This window comes from Anoplopoma fimbria, chromosome 15 (assembly GCF_027596085.1).
Source record: "Anoplopoma fimbria isolate UVic2021 breed Golden Eagle Sablefish chromosome 15, Afim_UVic_2022, whole genome shotgun sequence".
NCBI classification, from domain to species: Eukaryota; Metazoa; Chordata; class Actinopteri; order Perciformes; family Anoplopomatidae; genus Anoplopoma; species Anoplopoma fimbria.
This window is the reverse complement of record NC_072463.1, coordinates 15939851-15958463: the sequence shown is the minus strand read 5'-3', so window position 1 is coordinate 15958463 and position 18613 is coordinate 15939851. Positions and strand designations below refer to the sequence as shown.

Here is an 18613-nt window from a genome sequence, read left to right as displayed (position 1 = left end):
ATGGTTCAGGTTTATCATCACAGGCGTAAAACAAAGCTAATAGCATGATGTTTCTTTGCCCGACTGAGTAAGGGAATCTTTGACATTCTAATATAAACTACACTCTGCTAACCGCTTGTGTGAGCTGGAATCATTGAAGAACTGATTTGAAAATCCTGCATCAATAAGAGATATGATGAGAGGAAACAAGACGGTGACACTTGCATTACATTTCCCCTCCATTGTATACAGCACTCTCTCGATAGAAGGGAACCTGCAACAGCATCAATAAAAGCCTATTCCAGGGACTTTGATCTTGTCTTCGTGATTGCACGGCAGCAGCCTGAATATTCTCTGTGAGCTTTCACACACAAAAGATAGATCTTCTTTTTACCTTTAGCATGAAGCGCTGTCAGAAAAAAGACACTTTCTGTTTGAGCGGGGATGCCAAATTAGCGTTTTCTTTTATCTGATTGCCAGGCGAGGCAGCAGCTGCTAAGAGCTCTTTATCAGTGCGGCACTTAGCCTGGTAAAGAATATACTTGTATGACCATAGGTAGGTCACGCATGGTGTCACCATGACTAAGTGTCAGGTCCTGTAATGTGGTAGTTTGCTTGCTCACAGGCTATTCCAGCTACATACGCATGCCGCAGCTCAAAGTGTACCAATTCTGATGTGTCCCAGTTTTGATGTCTTCTGATCAGCGTGAACAGCAAAAAAGATTCATGCCCGTCACAGTTTTCCTTTTCCTATCTGGACCACATGGACGTGTGATGCACAATCAGATCAGGGCACGCAACCTCTAGCAGCTTGGATATGAATACACAATCTAGAATTTGTCAGCACTGCCATGACTCTGTTGCTGTGTGAAAAGATACGCCAAAGAAGCCCGAACCATTAGACATACTGAACTGAGTGGACAACTAGCAGGAGGACATAGGGTTATAAACAGAAAATTGGAGACATTTAATTTAAAACTAAAAATGTCAACCTCATGGTGGAGCTAGAGGAAAAGTCAGGGGTTCACTAAAGTCCTCTGGGGACTATGAATGTTTGTACCAAATTTCTAAGCTAACCGTCCAATCTAAATTCTACGACCAATCGACCAAACAAACGACTTTGCTAACCCCAGAGCCATGCCACTAGTTGGCTTAAAGTCAAATGAGAGCAGTATTTTGGCCTTGAACGGTCATAGTGTGGATAACAGTAATTTTGAAGTAAACTTCCATCATTGCAGTAACCTACTTGGTTAGGTTTAGGAACAGATCATGGTTAAGATTTAAACAAAAGTCGCGTTATGTTCGGAAGTTAAGTGACCAATAACTAAACAATTGTGTTAAAATAACTACGGAAGTTTCATGACTAATAACTCAATGATTGGGTTAAAATAATTACGGAAGTTATGTGACTAATAAGTCAACATTGTGACTGAATAGCGGTTTACTAGAGGAAAGTCCAGTTTTTTCCATCCTGACCTCCTCCCTGTGCAGCTTTTGTCACTCTTTATACTTCCTTGTTCGCCACTACGTGGAACAAATATGAATTTATTTTGTTGAATATATGCAAATTAGAGTGTATCACTTTTAGCTATAGCTACGAATGTTGTATGACAAAAGACTGAATTAATACATTTTTCTCAAGCTTGACTAGCGTTTGAACACATGTAACAGCCAGCTGGTAGAATAAGGTTGAAATATCCTGCAAAATACAAGAAGGATACGGTAATATACAAATCGCATTACCCCTGTAATATTATACTGACCATACGAGTAATAATGACATAAATGTTGAGTTGTTACAACAGAAGGTTTACTATATGACATGGTATATGGAATATGAAAAGGGAATGACTGTAGATCAATACAATACTCAGTGACAGAGAAACATCATGGGTTATAGGAAAAATGTTAAATATTATAACTGATATAATTTAGAGGAAAGGTTTAATAGGACGGGATTTAAAATGAAATATGTTAACAACACTGTTGATTCAGGAAACAAAATTTCAACTACCGCAAGTCCAATTATCGGGGTATGATTAAGATTTATTTCCTTTTGAAAATATACCCATAAATTTGTCATATGAAAACAATTATACAACCTTTAACATTTTATCACAACAGGATCACACAAGTTAACACCCACTTCCCTGCATTACAAACAATTGCCCTTAATTGGTTTTACTGTTTTTTTTTTCTTAAACATTTAAAACATTTTTAACAAAAGAACTAAACAATACAAGATTTAACTACAACTTTCAAATTCCCATCTATTAAATACTCAGAACCCCTTTGCGCCCTAGGGAAGAATCTGGACACGATAGCTTCAAGTGGTGCGATCAAAGAAAAATGTGACAGGGGGGAAAATACAAGCCGTAAATCTGCGAAGCTCAACTTTGTCTTGTACCAAAGAGGGCACCGGCCAGTAAATCTCAGCCATAGTGTCTGGCCACTGACTCTTTTATATCATATCGAGGGATTTGTTTGGCAGGAAAATCTGCCCATGATTTATTATGTTATAAAACGGGTTCAACATGCCATTTCTGTGGCTGGAAGCTTTTCCAGAGTAATAACAGCTCTGACCACTGCTATTTCTCAGGGAAAGTGTGAGGGAGCTCTATGGTAAAAAAAGAAAGCTCAGACTTCACATTGGAACTACTGCGTGTTAGTTTAACGTTTCCTTGAGTTTGGAAAAATCCCTGTTTAATGTTGGAGTCATTCCAAGGGGGGCCAACGACCTTTTTAAAAATGAATGCAGCATTTGTCTTAAATATAATCATTGTGATTTTTGCATACAAACACAGATAATCCTCTGTTTTCGTCAACAGTGACAATACTGTTGTTACAATGACCGAACACGAACAAAGGCCTGGTAAAATGCTTTGGACCCCATCAATCGTTTTAATTGTTTTCGTCCAACGAGAAAGGCAATGCGTGCACATGCACAAAGAAACGCACAAATGCGACATGCGCACACCGATGCACTCGCACAGACACGCACCCGCGCACACATGAACACAGCACACACCTTCCATTCTGCAGCTAAGATGGGTTTTGAGACGATTTAGTCCTGACATGTTGCAGCGATGATGGCTCCACTGCCACGCGAAGATGTCCCGTCGCTCCCAACGGCTCCCTCCTTCACCTCTGATGTCACGGTGGGTCGACAACATCATTACTCATCACATCACCACTGAAACACATGCCTAGTGCAGCACTATATCACTCCCATATTGATATGTTGGTTATAGTAGTATATTCAATGTACTGTATGAGAACATTATTTCATATAAACACGTCCACGGTTTCATAGATCACTTTTATATTCACATGCCCACTTTATCACTAGATCACCGTCATATCGACATCCACTATAAATAGTACGTCACTTTCGTTTGTCACAAATCCAGTCATAGAAAATACTTTTTTTTTTTCAGCTGATATGTGCACTTTGTTGTAGACTTCGCTTTTGTACGCGTAAGTCTGCGTCCTTTTTTCAAATCATTTTCATGTTGACCCGTCGCGGGCCACTTGTTTCAGTCACGTCCGCTGACGCCCATTGGATTTGCGAGGGACATACTCGATATCAAAGTTGCTCTTATGACGTCCTTTCCCTCTGCTCCAGATGAACAGAAGCAGGAAGCAGAAGATGACCACACCTAGGAAGGACAGACAGCCCATTGCTGTAGATATAATGATAGTCTTAAGGTCTATGGGAACTGTCATGTTGTACAGTACTGTCCCATTACCCCATGTGCTGTTAGAGTCTGTCTGATAGTTTGAGCTCCTGTTGCTGAAGTGAGATCTGTCCCCAATGCTCAGGCCCTTCACAGCTAAAGAGGCAGACAGGCTGGCGTTGCCAGCAGGGTTACTGGCAATGCACAAGTACACACCGCTGTCGTGCAGCTCCGCTTCCTTGATCTCCAGGGTACCATCTGGCTGGACTTCCACCCTGCCACTGCTCTTGGTTGTGACGTAGCGTCTGTGAGGTGTAATCCACACCACTGAGGGCCGAGGGGCTCCCTCTGCCACGCAGCTCAGGCGGGCCGGCTGACCCTCGTCAGCCATCAGCAGCTGGGTCGTGTTGGGTCCAATCCGGGGTTTGGTGCAGGTCATGTATCTGGAGACCAGAGGCTCCTTGAGGTCACGGAGGGGTTTCCCCAGGAGGTGCTCCGGGGCACTGCACTCTGGCTGCACATCCAGAATCTGCAGAGAGGGGGGCTTGTGGATATTGAGCAGCCAAAGCAATCTGCAGTCGCACACTAACGGGTTTCCACCCAGACAGAGCCTCTGGAGGACGTCTGGCGAGGCAAACACTCCACTCTCCAGAGAGTCCAGGCGGTTCTGTGACACATCCAGAAGCTGCAAAGATTTGAGGCCCACGAATGCAAAGGGCTCAATAGAAATCAGATGAGCCCCTTGGAGGTGGAGCTCCAGCAGGTGTGGGAGCTGGCCCAGCTCTCCCTGATTGATGTGCTGGATGCGGCAGTAGGACAAGTTGAGATGTGTGAGGTAGGGCAGGTTGCGCAGTGCCGCGCCGGGGAAGGCAGACAGGTTGGTGTTGGTTATGAACAACGTCGTGAGGTTGAGGCCGTGCAGTGAGAGGGGAGGCAGTGTTTCCAGCCAGGGCCAGTAATCAATCTCTAGTCGGCGGAGACGTGATAACCTCTTGAAGGAGAAAGGCTTTAGAAAACTAATGCTCAAGTAGCGCATGCGCAGTTCCACCAGGCTGTGCAGGTGTGACAGAGCATCAGTGGGAACCACGGTCAGATTGGAACGTTCCAGGGTCAGACTTTGGAGTCCGAGTAATCCCGTGAAGGCCCGCTGAGAGACGAACACCAGCTCGTTGTCGCCCACCTCCAGGGACGTCAACCTGCGCAGATCTTGGAAGGCATGATCCAGGAGAACCACCAGCCGGTTGTGTCCGAGGTCGAGGCGGGTGAGGTTGGTCAGGCCCGACAGCACGCCGGCGGGAACCAGCTGGAGCAGGTTGCTGCGAAAGTTGAGCACGCGGAGGGCGAGCTGAGAGCGGAACGAGCCGGGCTCCACTACGCTGATGAGGTTGTCGCTGAGGTCCAGGTCCTCCAGCTGCTGGAACGAGGAGAAGTTGTCCGGCGTGATGATGCGTAGCTTGTTCTTGCTGAGGTCCAGGACGCGCGTCTCGATGGGAATGCCTTCGGGGATGGTGGGCAGGCGCTTGCGGTGGCAGCTGACCGACTTGCTTTGAGCGGAGCACTCACAGCGGGCGGGGCAGCTCAGGGTCGGGCTGGCCAGGAGAAGCAGCAAGGCCCCGCCCAAGAAGAGGTGGCAGTGGTTCAGGACCGGGTGTCGCATGTCTCTTTTACCCACGTTGCCCTCTGTCATGGCACAGCTTCTTGTCCATACAGGGCACCATCACGAACAAGCCCTGCAAGACACAGTACACAAACAAGAAATGTGTTAGAATACTCAACTCGACTCAGAATAGTTTCCCCTCCTTCCCCCGCCTCTTTTACATTTTCAACCTTTTACACTTCATGTCTCTTTAAACTGCCAAGTCTTTTCTCCCTTTAATTAACTGTCGCTTTCCTTGGCAAGGTGGATAAAACAGAGTTAAACTCGAAGCAGGGCAAGACGCAGCAAGAGAAATATCAGCTTTGTGGAAATGTGAACGTTCATCAACTGTGTTAGCACAAAAGGTTGCAGGCTAACTGTTGGATGTTTCACGAGGATGGAAGATGTTTCAGCCCGACGGCGAGAAATGACCCATGTTAGAGTGCAGCGAGGCAAAATGCCCATGTGGGTTTGGTGTTGCTGCATGTGTGTGACTGTGTAGCTTGCATCAACGACACAGTCTGTGTCTGAGAGGGTCGGGTGGTGTTCAAACTAAGAGACAAACTAAACAGGAAATGAAATGGGAGCTTATGTTTGCTTCTACAAGTGAATCTACGGAGTTACTGCCTCATCGTTTCTATATTTTTTGTTTATATGTTTAAAACATGATGTTTGTGTAGATAATGTGTAAATCTCCTGTTTAATAACCAACAAAAAAGCAAGCAATGGGCACAACAGCTGTAAAAAATAACAGATGCATACATTTGCATAATCCCCACAACAGTTTCTATTTGCGTCATTGCTCAATTGCTCTGTTAGTTCACTGCTTGTTACTGCAAGTAGCTGCTTCTATGTATTCTGTATTTCTTGTATTCTGCTGCGTTACATTTATCCCTGAAATGACCCGGCTTTTCCGAAGCAATCGGTAAAGTGGTATCTCACGATACAGGCGCTTGACGTTTATATGTTTATACAGTATGGCAGAGTAACATCACTGCAGTCGCCCTGCTCGTCTCTGTAGCACACTTAGTCTCAGATCATGAGACCATATTGGTATGGCAGCACTTTCTGGTTTGCATAGCAGCACTGCACTTAACCTGTGGAAACCAATATATCAAAATAAAATCTTTAATCTGTGAAGTTTGCAACGGTTCTTGAAATATGTGTGATTGTTGTTTTTGATTTGCTTTTGATTTGTTTTTTCTTTTACATTTTGTTCATTTCCTCAGTGACATGTGGCTCCGGTTCATAGCCCTCACATGCATGCACAGGGGTTTCTACAGGATAACGGCAGGGTAATGAGGGGAAGGAAGCATAGTTCAAACTGTTAAACATTATGCTCTCTAAGAGCCATGCCTCCTCGCAGCTTGGAAAGACACAGCCCTTGACAGAAAAAACCCCTTCCAGCAGCCACAGGTTGTTGAATTGGCAGATGGCTATGTAGACAGCGAGGCTGACCATAATTGCCTCATTACCAGTCGTATCTGCATTCTGCTCGTGGCTATCTTTGCCAATTAGGTGTGCAAAACGTCACGCACATCTGTGAGCGCTGGATGTTTTGAGCGCACGTCGGAAAAAAGGCAAAGAAACATGCTAGAAATATGAAAGGTGGCTTTAGAAAAGGCTTAAGCGCTGCTCGCAGATCTCTGTCAATCACCACAAAGCAGAATCCAGCAAAAGGTGAGTGGATGATGAGCACACGGACAGACACACACACACACACACCTTACTTTGATAGTGAAGTGAGTGACATTCAGAAAATAGGCGAGATGAGGCAGAAGGTGTCGGAGAGCACACACAAACAAACACACACACACACACACACACACACACACAAACACACACTCACTCTTTCCTACAGCACTCACCCCTTCGCCCGGCTCAGCAGCTGCATCGCTCGCATCTCCATATCTCCCCTCTTTCTTCCTACCACTGTTTTATCTCTCCGTCCTCCTGTTCGCACATCTTCCACCTAACTCCCTTCTCTCTCTTTCTCTCTCTCTCTCTCTCTCTCTCTCTCTCTCGCCGGTCCTGCCTGGCCTGGCAAAAGCCCCAGTCCGTTCATCAGTCCCCGCAGGCTGGGTTTTCTATCGATCGCAGAGCAGAAACATCAGATGCCAGGAATGTAGCCTTTAACAAAGAGCAGGCCGTTGCCACAGCAACTACAAACCCTTACTACCATCCGCTCTATGTAGTCTGCCAATCACATTAATGAAAAAAGGAAGATATAGAGTAAGGAGGGCGACATTTTTTCTCTTCATATTCCTTTGGTCCTCGGGTTGAGAGGACATACAAATTGAATACATTCCTAGAAGATTCAGTTTCATTGCTATAGCCGAGCCTAGTTTAAGGTGTTTCCAATCTGTCATTCTGGCCGCCTTGCTATTTGTCGACCTGTCTTGTTGCCCATCCATCTGGTGCTCCGGTAACTATCTCTGTCTGTCTACCTTATTATCCATCCACCAGCCCGCTTCTGCCTTTGTGTATTTATCTGTCTGCCTTTGCCCGTCAGCCCCTGTTCCTCTCTGGCTCTCTGTTTAATAATTACAGTCCAGTTGTCTGTTGCTGCAGTGGGGAACTGCTCTGGTGTTCTTGTCGGAGAGTTGTGTGTCAGACAGCATGCAGTGCTGAAAAACACTACGGCCTTGTAAGTTATTTAAGCTCATGATTAAAATGGCTATTATTATGTTGGACTGTTTTATGCTTTCTCTGGAGTTAAACCTGAGAAGAATGTTCGGCATCCCTGATAGGCCACTGAAAAGAATGAAGTACTGGAATAACTGTAAATGTATTTTAAAATATGAATTTTAAAAACGTAATCTTCCTAAAAAACAACATATTTACAGTAAATATCAAAAATCTAAATCTGTCCAGACCCAGGTTTCACAGTGCATAAACTGAAAAGATAAAGATTGTACATTAAAATACCATTTCAGCAGTTGTTAAAGTGCATTACCTTAAAAGCTTTGATTCTGCTGAAGACCAGCAGTCTGTTTGATGTCCTAAATCCATATCTGGCATACAACTGCTTTTTGTTTTCAGTTGTTTGCCTTAAAGACATGTAATACGATATAATAGTATGTGATGCTACAAGTCTAAATGGCAGAAAGTCGTTTCAAAGCAAATCCCTTTTTTTTTTTTTAGAAAACCACTTGTTCAAACACTGCTAGGATAAAAAGAAATAAGTGAAAAGAATGGTGGCTTCTGAAGCTGATATTTTCCTTTTTCATTTGGTGGCAACTGTCGTAGTTAGCAGGAGATTTAGTCGCTTGTTTTAACAAGGCCTCTGTATTTCCAGCTAAATACTGTGAAAATAAAGCTTTTACGACTTTCTGGCAATGACAGGTGGTGGAAGGAGTGCAAGGCAGAAGGAAATAAGAATCCCTTCCAACATGGTAGGAGTAAGGAGAAAGACAAGGGAGCTGTTGGGTACATTGGTAATTTGGTCACACATTTAAGGAACACTTTATGGAACAATTAAAAATAACATTTTTAAGGATTCCAGCATTGTACTCTGTGATCTCATTGATTGGCAGTCCATTAAACCACAGTATCACATCTAGTGGCACATTAGAAGATAATTAAACTGACCTTTTAGAGCTGCACCAATGTTTTTATATTAGCATTGAAGAAAATGTGTCATGTGTTGCTCATAGTGATCATTATCACAAGTGATAATTAGTGGTAATTATCGTATAACTCTGCAGTTCCCCTCAGTGCCAAGGAACCATTTTTTTGTGTCTGTTAGCTCATTGCTTTGGTTCTTTCATCCCAAGACAGAAAAAGCTAGCGGTTAACTTTAGCTGGTGAACATAAGGTGCTATGCCATTGTCTTCACCACCTATTTTTCTGGAACCGCAATAGACTGAAAATGTCCCATTGGACCGAAAGCTCATTTGTCCAGAAGCCCGTTAAGTAATCAGAGCAGAGTGGTGCATCATGCCTTCGCCAGTTGGAAAAAAATAATAATAAGCTGTTTGTTGCAGGGAGAGTGTGTAACTTCGGAACAATGGGCGGTCGTTTTTGGGATAACCGGTAACCGATAATCTGACAAATCAGCTTTGGGTCAAATGGGACAATTTCTGGACTATTGGGGCTTTGGAATAATGGGTCTTCTGAACCATGGGTAGTCCTCAAACAATAGTGGAGAATGTAGCGACCATATTTCCCCCACTACAGACCAAAACAGAACTAGATAAAAAGTGAATATGCAACTCCAAATGTTGCTCCATGTCTGTTGGATGACTAGATAAGCTGTTTGCTAACCTGACTTTGTAAGGTGATAACACGATTATAATTATTAATAGAAGTTAAAATACAATTTTACAAACTTGGAATTATCTATGGCACAAAATTGGCTTATGACTCTACACTCCAATTGGCTTACACACAGCTATGTCTCTGATAGGCTGACCCAAGCTGACCTCGGTGGCACACATACAGTACTGTAGCGGCAATTTCTTGACTCCCTTTGAGCCCAGCCATATCTTTTGGAAACACTTGGAACCAACCGTGTCATAGGCAAGATGGAAAACACACAAGATCCCACAGAATTCTAGGTAAATGGTAATGGCAAGGGGGGTCATTGAGAAGGGCAGCCTACAGGGTTGGGCGTTTTGGGATTTGCTTCTGAATTGGATTAGAGTCAGTGAAACTGTAGAAAATCTGACAGCCGAAAAAGGAGCTGTAGGGTGATGCATGAGTCACTGTGAGAGTGAGAGCAGGAGAGAGAGAGAAAAGGGAGGAATAAAGAGAGATAAAGGCAAAAACATGAAGAAACGAGGAAAGCCACGCTTACCAGATTACATAAAACCTCTTGTTTGCTTGAGTTGACTGGGATTTCTAATGTGAATATAACCAAGTAAAGCTGGAGAAAGTGATTCCAGCTCTTCGTGGAGATCTTCGTAACACTGCAGCAACACTCATGTTGATTTTAATCCGACATGACGGGCACCAATAACGCCCCGTTCATTATCACACCACTTTCCAGATCTACGTCTTTTTTTTAATTTATTTTTTTATACAGGAGCAGAGCAAATGCTTTTTTTTTGCACTGAGAAGGACTTAATTGGACTGTGCCAATTTGTTTTTAAAAGTACTCCAAATTGCAGTATTGATCGCCTCAAAATTATTTATGAATTAATAATGACCTGTATTGACAGAATGTGTGCCTCGCCCTCAGGTGTCCATTTAATCAACGCTTTGTGTTGCATCTCTGTGAGACGTGTCGTCTGCAGTACCGTGACTTTAGGCTAATGCTATTAGCCCAGTTATCCCAATATGCGTGTGTGGTTAGGTGTACAGCATTAAAGGCATGGGTGGCTTTAGTGGTGACCGTGCATAATAATCTCCACTATAAATCCTCTCTCCTCCTCCTTGCAGCGCCTCACAAACAAGCTTTGAATTCACTTATTCAACACCCAACTCCTCGGAAGGAAGCCATTGCTGTTTTCCTCAACATTAATCTTATCCAGTACAACCGCTGCAAAGAAGTTTAATGCACATTTCGATTCCCCCAAAAAAAGAATAATAAGTATGTATTTGCTTTTAAGTTTTCATTTGTCACTTTGGATCAGTGGAGTCGTAGACCGTGCACAGTATTCATTCATCATGCTGTTTTCCCTTGAAATATTAAACATGGGCATGCTTTGCTAATTTCCAGATATAATAGCGGGCATAAGTAACGGAATTATTTCACATGAAAGGGTTCACATGTAGGCGGTTATTGCCGCAGTGTGAGCACATAACATGACATACTCCGCATGATTGACCGGAAAGGACGCGTCGTTAAACCGATCATCCTTTTTTTTTAAAGCTTCTGTGCGTTTGACGCACAAACAAATGTGCAAATTGTGTTTAAGGCCCGCTAACGGTGTTTTACATGTAATCTGACGCTGATTCAAAGGGGGGGGGGGGGTGGCTTATTGTGATACATTGAATTAACAAAACATGAGATATGCATGTTCTATTCATCCAGTTGTCTGACGAGATGCAGAGGAGCAGAAGCAGACTTTCAAGCTTTGAGACAAATGCGGATTGTGCAAAAAGCAATCTCTTATATTTTGTATCGTCATCGTAGACCGGGCTCAGATGAATAATAATTCATTGTGCATTCACAACAAATCTAACAAGCTAACAAGCCTAATGCATTTTCTATTCTGGGGAGTCTGCACACCCACTGACCACCCTGCAGAGTGCAAAATGTCAGCGCGGCGTTCCGGATGCTGTTGGGAATCGGATGTCGAACTGTGCTCCTCGCGGCTAATTAGTGCTTGTGCATTCAAACTCTGCCAATTAAGCAGCTCCTTTCCGCACCGCTGGCCCTGTTTCCTCTGAAGCGGCTGCCTTGTTGAGCCATCAACAGCGTATCCTGTCTTCCGCCATGTGTCTTGTTGTACGTCTGCTGTGCCGCAGAGCCACAAGGGATGTTGCTTTACCCTGCAGTCTCTGGATTTAGAAAAGTCCAGTTAATACTTAGTCGGTGTTTGCTCATACTGAGGGACGGAGGGAGTGATGGGGTAGCGCCTCTAAACTACCGCCTTCAGAGGTGAAAGAAGGAGCACAAACACTCTGACACTCAGTCACTTTTAAATTCAAATTGAAGCCCCTTTCAGACATGCTTCCTGTTACATCAACCCAATCTCAGAGGGAGGTGTATAAGTAGCACAGAATTACCAACATTTATTCATTTCATTACAACACCTTCTATTCTTTTCACGTTTCTTTTTATGCCACGGGGTAAACGTTGTGAAAAGTGCCATGTCGTAACTCTAAAGTTATGTTTTGCAACAATACTACATAGTCAGGTTTAGGAAAAACATCCTGGTTTGGCTTAAAATAAGTTTGTTCGGAACGTTCAGAAACAACGAAACAAGAGAACACGTTCACGTCACTAATTCACGTCACTAATTACAAAGAAAATAAGTAATTCGGGATACTGGTTTCAGACCACAGTCTCCTGGTTGCATGTCCTGTGTTTGCAGGCTGCGTTATATAGATATGATGTTTTTTATGTAAAGGCTGGGATGGCAACCTCACTAGCTCGGTCCATTTCCGAGACACTTTAAACATGTCTAACACTGTCAGACTAACAATGAATCAAACTACTTAATCAACTATGTCTCAAGTGACAGGTGACCAATAATTATCCCCCGAATCTCACTCAGCATCAAATGTAAGACGTTAGCAACAAGCTAGTGAACCCAGTGAAGCATCTCACAGCTAAAGAGACGCGTATTTCCCTCAGGCCCTGGTGGAGATCACAGCTGAGCTAATAGGAGAGCGACTATTGGACTTACAGTTAGACGCAATCACTGACGCAAATCACCCAAGTGGCCCCCAAAAACCAATTAAGATTAATGTCTTGTCATCTTATGCTCACGTCGGTCATTAACAAACGCTTCAGCAGCAAAATATGTTTAGACCCATCGCTGATGCAGCCTTTTGGAGAGCAGAAAGCACGCACTTAGTATACAAGTTATCTCGCAATTATTTCTAAGCACCACCTAAATGAAGAATTCCAATATGTAATCTCCATGGCCTATGGAAGTTCAGTCAAACTTGAAGTCTCAAAATTGTGATGTCATCAGTTGTAAAGTCTGGAGCTGCTCCCTAGACAATGAATTGGGGACTGATTTAGTTTTTTCCTTTTTTTGAACACACAAATGAGCTTTATCTGATGTGGTAATGAAACTTACTGTAAAATGTTTGACTTTATACCAGATGACATCACAAATTCAAGTTTTAGAAGTCTTGTTGTTGGATTTGGGAGAGAGCTGTTGTGTTATCTAATATTTTAGACTGTCTTAGACCATTAGGAATAGAATGTTTGAATTAAAAAAAAATCTGCCTGGTTCCCTTTAAACGATCATGCCATGTCTGAATAAAACCATAAAGAATTTGGATTTAACGGATACCTATATACCTGAATGACAGAGAGCAATTACTTCCTGCTTTCAGCCACAACAAAAACTTCAGAGGAGCTTCAGGGTAGTAATTAGTAGTCACCCATTTACAGCAATGAATAAAAGAGCTTTAATTGATATATTAATAAGCCATTAAGGCTGCACTTTTAAATGTTAGTAAGCAATTAATTACTGGCATTTGATATAGATGCTTCTTCCAGAAGCTAAAGCACCAAAAAATAAAACGCCCATTTAGGTCCCTATTCATTAATTAATGAACTATTTAAGTACCTATCTATTAGCTGCTTGCCAAACGTTTCCACTTGAAATGTATTCCCCTTTAACCATCAACATGCAGACGCTCAAATCTGTGGCCGACGGTACAGGATATTTTCGATCAATATTCATCCTACATTGTACGCTTATCCTTTATATTCTTCCTCAGCAGCGTAGTCACTGAAGGACAGTCATGTCATCACATTGTGTGAAGTGATTGCTTGAAAAGACGCCATTGCTTCATTTCAATGGCTGCTTAGGTTTCCTCCAAAAGAGATAATCTGATTTCCACGCTGTGTCTACTGGCATTATGTTTCTCAACCTATCGTGGCGAGTGTTTTGTGGAATGGTAGATTTTTTTTTCTCACCCTGTCTCTTGTTGTTGCTTATAAATCACAGTGTTACTTGAAGGACACTCAGCATATTAGGTTCCTGTCTAATTTTAGTCTCGGGAGGTAGAGCTCATCCATTTTTCATGGTGTATGTGTACCACCACTAATTCACAGGCCTCTTCCCCATTCACCAAAACGAGTCTTAGCATATTAAAGCTGCAACCATTCTAATAATGTTATCTTCTGCAAACAAGTTCAATGTAATGCGTTTCAAAAGTGCTTTATCGTTCAGTTCCAAGTTCCTGCATTTTGTGGGAGCGCCATCCGAGGCTCGCTGCAGCTGGGGCAGGGGTGAGGATTATCTCCAGTTAAGCTCGTGTGAAATCCTAACAAACTTATTAAAAAACACCAAAAATAGCCCACATACAAGGTTTTAACTTTAAAGGGAGAAAATCTACACACAATGAAACACATGATTTCCTCTTCCCCGGTAGGTGAATGAACTCCCGTGGCTTTACATTTTCAAGTCGCTTTCAATTCCACACGATGCCAAAACCACAACGGCAAAAAAGCGCGGCGCCACTTGAAAAGGTCAAGTGTTAACACATCTATTCAAAGAAAGAAAAAGGAGAAGGAAAAGGAGCGCACGGATGTTAGACGGTCTCTTGTTGTCATTGTGTTCCCCACAAAACTCAGGGGAGGCATTTGTACTGTCCGAGTAGGGGCCTGTTGCAATTATATGTTGCCCACATCGATCCCAAGTATTGATTAGAGCCCGTCCATGATTTTAACATTCAACAGACGCGTCTCTTGATCTCGGAGGAAATGGGAAGAATGGAAAGTGCTCTCGTTTGAAAAGAGCCAGGAACCTCATAAATAAGGCATTTTTTATTTATTTCGAGAGGAGAAAACATTAATGGCTTCCTGCGTCTCGTGTCTGGGTTGTGTTCATGGGAACTGATGCTTTGATAGGAGTCAATACAAACAGCTGGATTCAATCACTGGGAGAGATACGCAGTTGTGATGCAATAGCGTTTTACAGATGGTATATATCAAAAGAATCAGGTTTAACCCATCATAGCATTACAATGTGAATAAACGGAGCAACCCGTCTTACTCGCTGTATGCAGGTAGCTTAGCTTAGCATGACGACTGAGAGAAACAGCTAGCCTGGCTATGTCCAAAGGTAAAAGAAAAATCCTTCTAACAGTATATCTCAAGCTCACAAATGAACGCGTCATGTCTTGTTTGCTTAAATAAGTCGTGTTGTTACTGAGAGGTTGCCCTGGCAGCCAGCCGAGACTCCCAGCCAAGAAATGGTCCTGCTGGTAATCCCCTGTGAAACCACAATTTGTTGTTTTTATGCCTCTATTTTGTAGGGATTAAATAAACGAGATCTAACGGGTTAATTGGTGATCTCTATAGGTCCAAGCTAGCTGTTTCACCCTGCTGTCAGGGTTTAAGCTAAGCGTAGCTGCTGGCTGGAGCTTCATATTTAACCCACTGCCGCTCGAATCATAGTTGACATACATGAGTTTCTGTGATCCCATGGATAAGATCAATAATTAACCTATTTTATACAATCTGCCATTAGTTCACTGCTGTTAAGCAGATTCAATAGGTAGAGGAGATTAAGGAATAAGTAGAAAATATACAATAAATTAAAATTAGGTGCAAAAGCCTGAGTCAAAGTAGATACATGTTTTTATGTGTATTAGTAACTAGTAAAAAAAAAAAAAAAAAAAGAAAAAGACATTTTAGCCAATGTCAGATATTCTTGGAGATTGTAAGAAAGTGATAGTCATAATATCATATACATAGTAATACACTAAGATATGCTATTACAAAAAAGCTAGAAATGAATTTAATTAAATACATAAACAAAAATAAATAAAACACGTGTATCTGCATACATGTATAATAGGAATATAATATTATTATAGTATATACACATACATATATCATATACAGTATATTTAAAATAATGTTAAAAATGATTACTAAATAAACACATAAATAAAATACAAATTCATGTTTTTTTAAACAAACGTGTCAGGCTTTATGGGATTACCAGACAGAGAGTGGCATCGATCTTATCACCTTTCTCTTGGCAAGCAAATAAATAAGCTTATGTCCCAAAATGTCAAACTATTCTTGTAATTGTGTCTCTTTTTACATGCATGCCATACAATCAAAAGATATTTTTTTGACCTTTTTTTGTCAAATCTCTCGGCTTCATTCCCGCCCAGCTTCAGGCACCTCATTCAGTCAGAGAAGATGATTCATCTCTGTGAATAAGAGGCCCACAGTTTACAATACTCTATGTGCGTCAGAGCGCTACCAATTTAGTGATTACCTCGTGCAGTTTGAACAAAAGTTTTCAATTCATATGCAGTGCTTTTCTGTACACTACCTCTGGGTCACTGCATGCATTTCCATCATTTCCTCTTGAAAAATAAATGACTTCAACTGGCAGACATAAGGTATCGGACACTAAAGCAAGATGCTCCTGACAGCTCGTATAATTAATACCAGCTTTAAAAGTCACTCACTTCCTATTAGCCGCAAAGGGATTTGCGTTCATAAAATGCTCTCATTACAAATTTCTTTCTCTTAGAAATTGCTCTCCTCTCATTCCCTGGAAAGTCTCCTCCACTTACAAACTATGTCAGCGTGGGACCTGCTATTTTCTCCGTATTCGGCTCTACATTTCTCGGAAGTAATTTTGCCCGTTACCAATTATTATCTGATGAAAGCCGTAATGCCGGGCAGTTCTCTGGAGCAGCTGGTTTTTTTACAGACAGATGTTTGAACTTGTATGGACGTTTCGTGCCAAAGCCGCAATATGTTCTCACTGGCTTCAGATCAGTTTGTGTTTAGGAAGGGGGTGAGAGAAATAGGCTGGAGCAGCATCACTTGGCATCCACGGCTTATTTTCAGTAACCACAGTTTTAAATGTAACATTTTGTGAACGGAAAATCTGGACAGTTAAATGTTAGGCTCACTCAAACCTGATATATTCCAAAAAAATGTCAATTTCTCCACTGAAAAAACTTATTTTTTTACCCTAAAACAGGTTGAAGAAGCTTCCCCTGAAGGTTTTTAAATGATTTTTATTCGCCTGAGGAACAAGATTTATTTTCCCTCTGCTGCCAATCACCACAGGAACACGTTTTTGGCTCAGAATCAAAACATACTCATGACACAATACACATAGCGACAGTAAATATTGGCATTGTTAATACCAGTGTGCGCTGTTGGCGTGAACGTCCCTTTTTTCCTAGAGAGCCCTTTTAGTCGGCGTCATCTCTTTTTTTTTTTTTTTTTTTAACATCCGACCCTCAGCGAGGGATTAGGCGCGTCGCACTGGCACTGAATAACACGGGGGGGATTAGCACTTTCGCCTGTCACCAAATCATTCTGACGGATTAGCAATCGCCACCGTCACTCCCGAGGATTCACTCCGGCACCAAACGGATTCAAGTCGGCCGCGACAGCAAAGGTGACGCTGTAGTCAGGGGGAAAGAGTCGCTCTCATCACACCCCTTTGTGTCTGACAGAGTCTGGCGCTGCGCTCAGCATGGACAATGTTTGCATGGCGGCGTTGTCAAAAGGCCGCTTGAGCAACAGGTGGGCTCAGATGAAGCTTCACGGTTTTGTCAGTAAATAATCCCTCTACTTACTCTACTCCCAAAAAACTCCTGCTTCACTGTGTTACATCTCTTTCTACGGAACTTGACTCAGTTCGACAATTAGTTTGGGATTTTGCACTGATTAAAACAATAAAATATCAAACGAAAAGTGGGTCCTTCCTAATCTTGTGGGGCCCTTTCTTTGTTGTGTTGAATCGTATTGCCTCAAGTTGACTGACACACAGAAAAGTACAGACCGTCCTCCATCAGGAGTTGGTTGTGTTCTGTTATTGATGGGGACGGAAGGTTTGAACAAAACATTTTTGCCCCGAGGGCCCCCAAACAGGTTAATCCGGCCATGGCTAGACAGAAACACATTTCACTCCAACAAGCTTAAAAGCTTCGTTCCCTAGCCAGTAAACAAAAAACAAATCCGTTTTATCATTTAGGTATTTTGCGAGATGATTACTTCTTAGATTACCTCTAGATGGTTCCGTTTGCCATGTTTGTTATAACACTCAATCATATACCCGTATATTTTTCTTTAAATATTCTCAATGTTACCGAACGTAGAAACGCACAACTTGACCTACCTGACTAATGTCAAAATCATGCAGGTTTTTGGTTATTGCTTCTGATAAACATAATTTCTCGTATTTTGGGATGGGTCTAAATACAAAGATACCCATGCGCCTCAGCTCCGGTTGCTATGGAGACAAAGCCTTTATATACCAGGTGTGAATCCAAACTCTTCGTCGGCTCACAACGAAACGCAATCTTCCGTTGCTAAAATCCCCAAGAATTTACCCAAAAAATAAAAACGAAATTGTCCTCACAATAATCTTTGGAGGCGTTAGGGGGCAGTGTACACGTGACAGAATCTTCAGCTCAGTATTTGGATGTTTCTTGTCGAAATGCACCGTTGGAGCCGGAGCTAACTTCTCTGAAGTTTTCACATGCACAGACTTGTATTTTCATATTCTCTAATGTGGTTGTTAATCATAAGGACTGATGATTCCACCAGCAGAGTCGATCCAAACCGTAGAAGATCTGCTCCAACTGTGAGTCACTTAATGTTTTCTTGGGGAAAATGAATGCCACTGGAATAGTTCCTCTCTTGCAGCTTTATACAAACGACTAAATAAAAATGTAAATTTTCCGAAACAGATAATCATGC

The 18613-nt window shown here is 42.4% G+C and overlaps 1 protein-coding gene across 1 annotated transcript in view; it reads right to left on the bottom strand.

The window, feature by feature from the left end:
* Positions 1-1937: 1937 nt before the first annotated feature.
* lingo2b (leucine rich repeat and Ig domain containing 2b) overlaps positions 1938-18613 on the bottom strand; it is a 43306-nt gene continuing 26630 nt past the window's right edge. Inside the window, 2 exon segments of the mRNA XM_054614005.1 lie at positions 1938-3534; positions 3537-5386. Coding sequence (XP_054469980.1) covers positions 3476-3534; positions 3537-5343 — 1866 coding nt within the window. The 5' untranslated portion in view covers positions 5344-5386 and the 3' untranslated portion in view covers positions 1938-3475.